Genomic DNA, 11,422 nt, shown 5'->3' on the forward strand with positions numbered 1-11,422 from the left:
ACCAGGATGACCAATCAATCATCCGTCAACCTCCCCATCAGCAATGGCCAACCGCTGCTTCGTGGTCTTTGCCTTCTTACCGCCGCTTTTTTTCTTCTTAGCAGCACGGCCGTCGGCTGCGAGAGGCTCAACAGGCGTGGCTGTGCCCGACTGTTTGTTACCATCATCAAAGTGACCCTCGCCTGGGAAATCAAGTCAGTCTCGGCATCCAAGTGCAGTGCGGGGAGGAGCGAAACTCACCTTCATGGTACATGTCATCCAAGCTGACAGCCTCCCTCTTTCGCTTGGCTGCCGCTCCACGCTTCTTCTTCTGATTTTCCGCCTCGCCGCTCTCGAGCAACTCTTTCTCGCGGCGTTCAATTAACTCGGCCTGCTCATCGTCGGCAAGCCACAGGGCGATGTCCTTGTTCCTGTTCTCGACGGGACGACGACCACTGAAGTCAACACCGCGTGCACCGCCACCTGAAATCACTACGCGTTGTACTTCCTCCTTCTGCAAAGCACGCTTCCGGATACGCTCCTCGATGGTGCCGCGGGTGATGAGACGGTACACCGTCACTTGGCGCGTCTGGCCGAGACGATGAGCTCGGTCCATGGCCTGTGAGTCGATGGTAGGATTCCAGTCACTGTCGTAGAAGATGACGGTGTCCGCGGATGTGAGATTAATTCCCAGGCCACCAGCACGAGTGGACAAAAGGAAGATGAAGATCTCGGGCCGCGTTTGGAAGTCGTGCACCGTGTCACGACGGTCTTCCAACTTGGTGGATCCATCCAGTCGGCAGTATTTATAGTTACGGTAAGTCAGGTACTCTTCCATCAAATCAATCATGCGCGTCATCTGGAAATACAACAGCACACGGTGACCTTCCTCCTTCAGCTTGAAAAGTAGCTGGTCAAGCTTGGCAAGCTTGCCACTGTCCGTGACAAAGCGGCGCATGCTGGGAACCGTAATGTTGGTGAACCGCCTCTTCTCGTTGTCCGGCTGAGGCAGCAATGATGGCACCGGGTAGCGTTCGATAGGCACCTTTTGCATCACTAACGCCTTTTCTTCGATCGCCGTAGGCCCATATATGGACTTTCGCATCGAGGCATTGAAGAATGTCTCTTCACGCTCTGCAGCTGGCGCTCGAGTACCCTCACACGCAACCTCGATAGGTGGAGCCACCGCGCCGGGGAGAGCAGCTTGCTCAAGTCGGCATAGCCCCGAATCCCGCCAACTGGACTGCGAGATGTTCATCAATTTACCAAGAATACCCTCGTTCGTCACGCCAGCAAGGGGTTGGCGACTGGAGCGCTCTGTGATTTGAAATAGCGCATGAGTCGGGGTGTAGGCCTTGTCTTCGGGCTCATCATAGATGACATTCATATGCCCCAGACGATCTGGCTTCTTCGTGAGATCCACGGCGCGCGAAAACAAGTCCTGGCAACTCGCATTGTACATCTCCTCGGGACTTGTGTCGGCAAAGCGGAGGAACGAAAAGGCGCCCTGGCCACTCGTGCTCTCGCGGACGTTTTCCGGAGCCCATATGTTCATCAAATGGTGGAGGTATTTATTCCTGAACCCGGCTTTTTCATTGTCCTTTCCAGCCTTCTGCAGTCTTCCCCCTTCAGTCCAAATAAGACGTGGAAGGTCGTATTCGATCAGATTACGAGTAGAGTATCCGAGTGAGATATTGACTCCTTCGCGGACAAACGATGCCGTCTCGGCGTAGTAGCCCGAGAAGAAGGGACTGCTTGTATCCGCACGTTCAAACAAATCGGGATGATTACACACTTTTCGGAATTGCATAACAAGATTCATCAGTGTGCCAGAATCTTGGTCGTCACCCAACGTGGCTTTCTCGATCAGGTCCATGATGCTGATCTGGTTGCGGAGGTTGCGATAGTAAGCACGCTGACGGTAGGTGAGATCGCAGAATACATCGAGTTCGATCTTGTCACCAAGTTCCTTCTGCACGTGCTTCTTTACACGACGCAACATGAATGGTTTAAGGATCATGTGCAGCCGCTTAAGCTGGTCCTCGTTCAGTGTCGTGTTGCTCTGCGCGTGTGATTCAATGTCCTTGGAGAACCACTCGCTGAATTCGTCGTGGGAGTCGAAAAGTGAAGGCATGATGAAGTGGAGAAGCGCCCAGAGTTCCTGCATGTTATTCTGGATCGGAGTACCAGTCAGAAGCAGTCGGTTGCGGCAGTGGAAGCCAAGCAGAACCTTCCAACGCGAACTCGTGGAACTCTTGATGGCCTGCGCCTCATCCAGAATCATGTACTGCCAGCGCATTTTCTGGAAGTATGCGGTGTCAGACACCACCAGCTGGTAGGATGTGACCAACACGTGGAAGGGAGCATCCTTCCGGTATGTGTTGTGCTTTCGATCCCAGAACTTGCGCAGAACCTTTCGATCAGCACCGTTACCCCAGTACGGTAGCACCTTGAACTCGGGGACGAACTTGGCAATTTCCTGCTGCCAATTGTGTAGCGTCGAGGCCGGTGCCACAACTAGAAAGGGGCCCCAGATGTCGTGTACTTCGGCCAGGTAGGCCATGACCGAAATCGACTGGACCGTCTTGCCGAGACCCATCTCATCTGCCAGAATACCGTTGATTCCTTGCTCGTAGAGATTGGCAAGCCAGTTGAGACCTTTTAGCTGGTACTCTTTGAGCTGACAGTTCAATGACTTGGGTTGCTCGATTTCGACGTCGCCAAGACCAGTCGGATTCTGGAAGTTCATCTCCCCATCTTCGTCCATGTCGTTGTCTTGCTTGTTGAATGCCCGTGCCTTCTCCTGGGCTTCGGCAATGGCATTCTGGGCGTTGGCCACGGCAGCAGCACGGAGCTCTCCCTCGTCAGCGGCGTCGAAATCGAGCTTGTTGAAATCGGTAACCTTAGCACCAACTGGCCCCGCAGGTTCGTCGACGTCCATCTTGTTCCCGGTGGACGGCATGTCCCCAGCAGGTGCAATCTCTGGGTTGTCTGTGCTGCGTTCGACTTCATCCGTCTTAATCTTCTTGCCGATGAAGTGAGAGTACAGCTCCGTCTGGGAAATCAAGAAGTTGAGCTTCCTCTTCTGACGAGCGGCTTCACGGTCGGCTTCCTCCTTGCGAGCATTCTCCAGCTCCTGTCTCTCGGCGGCCTTGCGCAAATCTCTTTCCTCGCGCTCATTGCGCTTCCAGAAGCCCATCATGTCTCTCATGCAGCGCTTTGCCCTGGCCTGTAGATCTTTGGTCCCCTTGTTGGTACGCAGTTGCCATCGTTTGGCTTCTTTGGAAGCGAGAATGGCCGTCTTTTTCAAGTTCGAGGCCTTCGTCGCATACGAATCGGCAGCCAGCTTAAACGTCTTGGGCACGTCCTTACGTGCAAGATCGCGCCAGATTTGATCGTATATCTGATTGTAGCCCTTGGACTGGAACTTGGTCTCAAGTGGGTTAGCGGAGGGCTCATCCACGACCTTCTCCTTGTCCTTTGGTTCTTGCGTGCCATCCCGTGGCTTGGAATCCTTAGAAGAGCTTTTACTAAGCTTGATGCGGATCTTGTTATTATCCTCCTTAGAAGGCAACTCTTCGCCAGCGTCGATAGCAGCCTGCGCGGCTTCGGCGGAGTCCTTCTCGGCTTGTTTCTGTTCCTTGGACTTCTTCGGCCGAGTGCCCGCACGACCTTTGCTCCTGCTCTTCCCAGGTTCCATGTCCGTAGCTTGGAAGGTTGTCATGGTGCCACCCTCCAAGTTGAGCTCGAGGTTGGCTAGGTTGCGGGCGGGGCCCTTGATGCCCTTCTGGAGAATCAGCTTGGTCTGCTGGGCCTTCTTGTTAGCACGCTCGGCTTCTCGCAAGTGTTTTGCACGATCGGCTTCGTTCTGGGCCGCCAATGCTTTGGCAAGAGCAGCTTCTTTTTGCTCGATAGTGACTTGCATCGACTTCTCTCGCCGTCGTTTCCGTTGCATGTCCTTCTTTCGCTCTTTCTCGGCGTAAAGCTCGCGCTCGCGGACTTCTTGCAGTGCCTCCTCATAATGGACGTCATCATAGCGTCGCTTTCCCAGCGCAGCATGATTCATAAGCTTCTTGCCCTGGAGCGTCGTCAAGTCGACGCGTCGGAGACGATGATCTTGGTCCTCCTCTCGCTCCATGTTGAGTTTCCGTCGCTTGTTGCGGCCGGTGTAGAACTGGTACTCGGCTTCCATCTCCGAGAGATCTACATCTTCCGCCTTCGCATCAAGAGACTCCATGAGCTGGTCGATCTTCTTCTCCTGCTCAGCTGACAGAGTCTTTGGCTTCGGCTGGCCATTAGCCAGACTCTTAGTTGAAGCTCTGCTCGGCGGCGTTTCTCTAGAGGTATTGGGCGACGACAGTCGGACACCTTTTCTAGACCTGTCAACGCCGGATTCTCTCAAGTTGGCCTCGCGACGCTCGCGACGACTCTCGTAATTCTTGTTACGGGGCTTTTCTTTCTTCTCTGGCATGATGGGGGCTCTTGGTTTCGGAAGGGGATCGGCACTCGAGAGGATATTGGAAAACGACATGAGCTCCGCTGCACGGCTTGGTGTCTGTTTCACACGTCAGCATCAGAACTTGATAAAGTTGGAGATGGATGCTCTTGGTGCCAAAGGGAAATCGGTCCGTGGATGGCAGAACCGCGATGGAACAATTTGCAATGACAATGAAACCACTTACACTGGTAGGAGCTGCACCAGAAACCGTCGGCGTGGGTTCGGGATTCAAAATGGATGGCAATGAAGAGGCTGGTGTGGTTGTGTGACGGTTTGATGAACCCAAGCCTTCGGGCACGGCGCGATGGCGAGGGGCAGGGGAGCCCAAATTCAATGCTTTATTTGTCGGACTCGCCGAGTCGGCGCTGTGACCGTTGCCGTTCTTTGGGTGCGAATGTGACAGCGGACTTCGGTTTCGAGAAGGCGGGTTTTCATTCACCGACGGAGGCGAGCCATATTCGTTGCGATATTGAGTAGACTCGGACTGGGGTTGCTGCGAATAGGTGATGGTATCAGGTCGCGACTAGTGAAGACAAAAGTTAGCACGAAATCGAGGTTGATTTCGTCGTAAGCAAGATGATTCAAAATTCATTGTAGCCGATCATAATCACGCGGGGCCGATGCCCCATCCTGGCTCATATTTCCACCAAGCAAACTCTCGTGGAACATGGACAGGCTGGAGTTTAGCTGGCCACTCCACACCTGGCCATGTACCGCATCCGCGTATTGATCGTGGTAACCGCGTCGTTAGCATAGAGATGCAGTGGTGCTCGCGTGATGAAGCTCGCTAGGTATGTGCGATTCGGCTTGGTCTAGATGGGTTGCAGAGCTGCGACGACAGCGCAAAGCCGAGCTGGTGTGGAGTCGTGGATCCGGAGTGCGCGGTCGAAGGAGTAAATGTGGCATATGGAAGGTTTGATCTTACCTGTTTACTGGACCACGAGTTGGATGCCCGTCTTTCTTTGGTTGTGTCCGTCAAGGGGTCGTAAAAGCTGCCTGATGACTTCTCTCGTGCCGGCGGGTGATAGTCGGATGTATGGGGTGCCTGCAGTGGTGATGCACTCGGTGGCAGGGCACCCGAACCATTGGTTGATGTCATCGTGGGCACAGGTGAGGCCATTATCGACCCCAGGGAGCCTGGGGGAGGAGCCAGAGGCGGGAGCCCTGATGCATAGGGCGACGAGCCTGACGATGGCGGATTGTTGTAATGTGTCTGCGTCGTCGCGTTGCCGTTAAATGCGACGATGGCGAGTGCATGTGGCGGCGGGCGCGTTGCATTCGACGATGATGATGGGTGAGGAAGAGGTGCGGCGTGGATGGTTTGGGACGAAGAGGGAGAATGGAATTGGGCTGACTGGCAAAATTCAGATTGCAGCAATTGCGTCGATGCTGCTTTTGCTGTCGGAGATATCGCGTTGGCTTTGCTCGCATTGGGAGCATTGGCATCCACTCCCGCGCCTCCGACTGCCACTGCTGCATCCAGAAAGGAGGAATGGCGTGGTGGTCCTGGCGCCGACTGTGTCTTGTTCGAGTTGGAGTAGGGCGACTTTGGGAACTGTGCACTTTCAATTGTTGCGCCCGTCAATCGCATCGCCCTGTCGTCCTCATCAGCTCCTGTGCGCTGGAGCACTGTCGCGTGGAAATTGTTTGCGTCCATCTTTTTTGACCCAGCTTGTAGCCTCAAGTGGCTTCGTACTTTTTGAGGTTTGGTTTGCACACAGTGTTTCTAGCGAATCGCCATCATCACCCTAGCCTAGCACAGACGAAAACACCACAGAAGTTCGCAGCGGAAGATCTAGACAAGAGAAGCGGTACTGCGACAAAGTCTTTGCGAGTGCGAAGGCGATCTGGCCGGCAACTCAGTTGTGTGTGAGGTTTCGCTGTCTGCTTGTCCCCGACGGACAGTGGCCGCGCACGATGAAGGCCCCAACAAGCAAGCTGTGTTGTGTTGGATGGCGCAGACGACGACCCTGTCAAGTGCGGCTCACGAGGTATCTCAATATAGCAATCCTTTGTCGGACAGGCTTGCGCAGTGATGGGACGAAGAGTTGGATGGGAAGAAACTGTCCACAACAAAGATGCCAACCCTCGGAGATCTGTGCTGCGACCGATTGACTCAAGGGGGGCCGGAATGCCGCCTAGATTACGGACGACGATACATGGGGAATCTCACGATGATTTGATAGATATGTGATCAAATACGGCTCAATACATGACAAGACGGTGCAGAGAATGAGGGGGATGGATAATGAGTGATGAGAAGGTGACGATGATGTTTTGAGGTGTGGCAGGTTGTCCGTCTTCTGCTGTCGCTGCTGCCATTATTACGATTTATTAGCCACTTTTCCCATGCTGCACCATCCCAAATTCTTTGATGGGCGATGCTGCCGAACCAGCAGCTCTCGCCAACTCTCGCCAAAAGGGTCGAGCCTTGGACCCGCGTGGATGGATGATCGATCAATCCAGACACCACACAGCTTGCTCCGCATGCCAAACCCCGGCCCCCGTCCCGCCCAATGGAAAACCTTGCCGCGCTAGCAAGCAAGGTGGCCTTGTGTAGCTGCTACGGTGCTACCATTCCATCCAACGTGCCAGGCCTACGCGTGTAACAGCCTGTAGCACGAGCTCCATCATAGACACATCTCTTTACGGATTCGATAGAGTCTCAACCTGTTGGAAGGGAGACGAGAAACGTCTGATGGCAATCTGGCTTGAAACCGTTGATCGCGTCAATGATTGACTTTGGAGCTAAAGAACCTCCGCAAGAATGTGGAAGGCTCAAGTCTCTACGCCATTCCCGTTCTAACCCAATCGATAATCCCTGTCCCTGTCACAGCTGAAGCATCAAGGTGGCTCGTGCGCTGCACCTGAATCTCAGACGAGTTGGGGCCAAATTTGGGACCCTCTAAGCAATCACTCAGATCCCAAGCACACCTCGATCAACTCGTAAGGAACTCATGCTTATTGCAGATATTACTCTACTGCTTAAATATTGTAGCTACAAGACTGGTACCAGGGTGAGAAATATATTTGGATAGTCAACCCAGTCAGTAATCTCGTTAGTGTTCTGGGTTATAACGGATGGCTGTTAACCTCAAGCTAGTGACCAGCAACTCGCCGTCAGTTGACAGCTGCCCTTCAACCCACATCCACAGACCTAGTCGTTATACAACCGCTGATTGGTGCTTTACAGCTTTATATTCTATGTATGTTGTATTGGTTATATAAGTAGTTCGTTGTTGATGCCATACTCTAAAATCTCCGCGTCTACGCCCTAGGAAGAAGAGGGCCAAGTTAATCAAGATGTCTACGTAAGGAGGCAAGGTACATGAAGGATTCGGTACTTCCTCAATATTCTGGTTTTTCGTTGGTATGGATCGCTACTTGGTCTTATAAAGTTGATCGCACTTACGAGGCCCTAATTAATCTAAAATCTGGCTCCTCACACTATGTTGGTAGGCGCGCAGGCCTCGATATCTTATCTAATCCTCCGGATTGTGCCGACGTATCAAAGTACGACGTCCGTGTTTATAATGATAATATAGTATTCATAGCCGTACTCCCGTCCCTAGTGATGGAATCAAATGAATCATAGTCTGCCCATAATATCCGACTCAACCGTAAACCCCTTTTCAGCCGAAACCCGCGGTAAAATATGCGTGCCTGTCCATTCAGCCCTTGGTAAGTCAACCCCGCATGATACGGTAGGTCCCAACTTTGTTTCTGGAAGGTCTGGAAGGAACGTGGACAATCCTCGACGCTCTAAGGGTGGACTCTCTGGGCCCAATGTATGGTCCCGCCATGTCACAGCCGCCAAACAACCACTTCAAGCTCGTAACGTGGATCAATTCCTGTCCCCATTCTTTTTGTTACGCGCCAAAATATGAGCTTCTGCTTTGTGTTGTTGGTAACAGTTCCGACAATATATCTCCAGGCGGTAGCTTTCTATCGGTTGGCGCATCATACTTCTGAATTCTAATACGAATCCTCAAATTCGTTAGAAGCTTTCATGTCAGTGTATTTATTATTCAGCTAAACCAGTGAATTGGTCATTTGAGGCCATAAGTACCTCCAGGGTTGGTATTGTCTTGTGTCCCGCATAATATTCTTAAACCCCTGACTTCTGTTAATTCGGTGGTAACTCTCGAGTACGGTAGTATCCAGAATCGCTCTTGGCTCACTATTCATCTTCGTATGGACTTCCTCTTCGGTGTCAGCCTCAGCGTTGAATTGAGACTCGGGTGTGCGGCTCAGGTTTGAAATTCCATATGTTTCAACTCCTCTGCTTTCTTGGGGAAACCAGTTGCAGGCGCCTCTAGGCTTGGCGCCGAGCTACTTTCTTCCATCGCTTGGTTTTCTGAGCTTGAAATTATGGGATGAATTTATGAATTAAGGATTGGGTGATAAAGATGGTACTACAGGCGAAGTTCCCATAAGCGCTTACATAGCTGGGGCGGATGGCCCCCTGCATTAAAATGTGATGACGATGAAAATAGGAATGCTGTATGTGGCAGTAATCCAAGTTTGTCAATTGGTTCGTTGATTCTTTGATTCAGGGCGGCTGTGATCCTCCTGGTATGGCCACGTTGCCTCAGATCTAGGCCATGAGAAAGCCTTTCACAGCACGTGCGGCATCAATTCGACCACAACTTCCAATAGGCATATCTATCATGCAGCTGACCCTTACGGGGTATCACCCAAAATGAGGATCAATCAAATCGCTAGATTTGATCTTAATACAGGTCATCGGGGAAGGCCAAGAGTAGATGCACATTGGCTACGCGGGTGGACGACTCATTGGGCATGAACGTCTCGACCAATAAGATAAAGAAATCGAAAAATATGTTCAGAATAGGAGAAAGGCAAGGGCTAATAAACCACCATTGACTCCCCAACGCAGTTGTAAAATCACCAGAGCATAGGAACAAAGAAAACAACAGCTTTTGGTTTTCAATTGGCATGTCCCCTAGGTACCAACATCGTTGATGAGCTTTTATAGGCAGAAATCAAACTCACTTAAGGCTAAAATTTAGGCGGGCTAACACTAGTAGCTGAAACACTTTGTTTCGATATCAGAAAATACAATGTTAGTCTTTTTCCCACTTATTACCACTATCCCCTACGATTCAGCTAAGATCCAAGTCCTCAATTCTTCGGCCTCCTTAGTCAAATCTTCAGTGACGTCTCTCCAGCTACTCTCAGTCACCAAGCCTCCAGCCTCGACGATATCAAACCGATGGCCAGCCCATGTCCCCTCTTTCGACCAGGCTACCTTTGTCGTATGCCAGTCTTCGTGGAAGCCGCCCTGCCATAATATTCGCATCATGATAACATAGTCAATAGTCAACCACGAGTGATCCTCTACATACACCCTCATACAGCCCTCCTCATCCTTAATTGCCTTGAACTGCACCACCTCACGTGCATCAAGATTCCGCAACACCCAAGCTCCCCCATCTGAACCATGAGTAGGTAAGAGATCACCCCTGTCTAACTTCGTGGCAAGTTGATTAAGTGTATCTATTGGAACTCCACTCGAGCTTCCATGCAGCACCATCGCGTCCCGGTACTTGGCCTCCAAACCAACGTCCTCCACCTCTGCATAGCGAGCGGACACATCCCAGTTCCACCTCAGCGCGGGCGCCATACCATATATATCCTTCATGCTACATCCAGGTGCGAACCATTTCTTGTTACCCTCTCGCAATTCGGGGAATAAATCCAGGACTAGGGATGGTAAGTCCGTCAGCCAGGTACTGTTGCAAATAATAGGAGTCCCCGCCTAAGGGGCGACGGCGTTGCCATAGGTCATTTGCAGATCCTGGAGGACGTGGCACCATAGATTCTGCGAGCATAGGGCTGGGGCTATTTTGTCGTGAATGTCGAGCTTGGTAATGACCATGTTGAGGAGCTCGGCGGGGAAGCATTCCAGGGTGGAGGATTTAGGGGATGGTCGTGGAGATGGGAAGGTACGGCCAAGTACAGGGCTACAAAACCCCGCCTCAAACCAGAAGTAACCATCATAGAAAAGAAAGAAAAAAACATCCTTTTTGACTGTCGGGGATATCTGTTAGTGCCTTTGCCGACATGGAAGGGGCCACTTTTTCGAAAGGCCAGGCCGATACACTGGGTATGTTCCCTTCGGTCCAGCTTCTAAACATGAAAAGGTGGACCTTCAGTTTGGCGCCGAAAGCCTCGTCTGCAGGTATTAAACGTGATAGCAAGATAAAACCGTTTCGATGACTGAGGTAGACATGCTTTGCTGATTCAGAAAGGGAATTGGTCACGTCCTGCGCCGTCGCAGACCTATCCGGATCAAGGAGTTCGTGGCGACTCATGATACTGAAGGCCGAATACCTGACTGCATTCTGACTGTTCTGGATTGCAGCGTCCGCCTGGTGCTGCGAAGTACGTGTGAAGCCATGCATTTTATGTTGAAAAAAGCTATCGACGATGGCAGCAGGCTTGATAAATAATGGAGTCTATGTTCGAATTTCGGTCGAGAAGTTGAAATTTATCTAAGTATCAAGATAGGAAATTCCCAACATTCGTACGACGTGTACTGGACATGCTTCAAGGAGCCAAACAGTATTTTTACTTGGCCAGACTATGAACTGCACACAACTGCTGATTCGTAATATCATGTCAAAGTGCTGGTCAACATGTTTCCTGAGGAAAGGAATGTGAAACAAGGTATCGTCGGCCTGTTGGTCGTAGGTGACGGGAATCTTTCCCAGATACGGTAATAAGACTAACCGACTGTACCAAAATTCGCCACATGTGTCTGTGTCTCATGACGTGTTTTCTCATGCAGTTTTTTAGCATCTATTTTGAGGTATCCATGTTGAGTGTTCAGCCATTGACAGGAATGTGACCAGGTGACGGATGGAGAATGGGAAGGAGCACGACCAATTACATGCAATTACTCCTAACTTCGTATGACAC

At 51.4% G+C, this 11,422-nt stretch overlaps 2 protein-coding genes across 2 annotated transcripts; both read right to left on the reverse strand.

Annotated features, from left to right (window-relative positions):
* Positions 1–18: 18 nt before the first annotated feature.
* BCR38DRAFT_330505 (SNF2 family N-terminal domain-containing protein) lies at positions 19–4,531 on the reverse strand (the record flags this gene model as incomplete). Its single annotated transcript, XM_040854970.1, has 2 exons — positions 19–182; positions 241–4,531. Coding segments are annotated over 2 exons (4,455 nt in total), but the record flags the coding sequence as incomplete, so codon positions are not given.
* A 5,065-nt stretch (positions 4,532–9,596) lies between these two features.
* Positions 9,597–10,905, reverse strand: BCR38DRAFT_404156 (uncharacterized protein; the record flags this gene model as incomplete). Its single annotated transcript, XM_040857817.1, has 2 exons — positions 9,597–10,204; positions 10,533–10,905. The coding sequence occupies 2 exons, from the start codon at positions 10,903–10,905 to the stop codon at positions 9,597–9,599; spliced, it is 981 nt and encodes a 326-aa protein (XP_040720623.1).
* Between the last annotated feature and the right edge of the window lie 517 nt (positions 10,906–11,422).

Source organism: Pseudomassariella vexata (assembly GCF_002105095.1).
Source record: "Pseudomassariella vexata strain CBS 129021 chromosome Unknown BCR38scaffold_1, whole genome shotgun sequence".
Classification (NCBI taxonomy): Eukaryota; Fungi; Ascomycota; class Sordariomycetes; order Amphisphaeriales; family Pseudomassariaceae; genus Pseudomassariella; species Pseudomassariella vexata.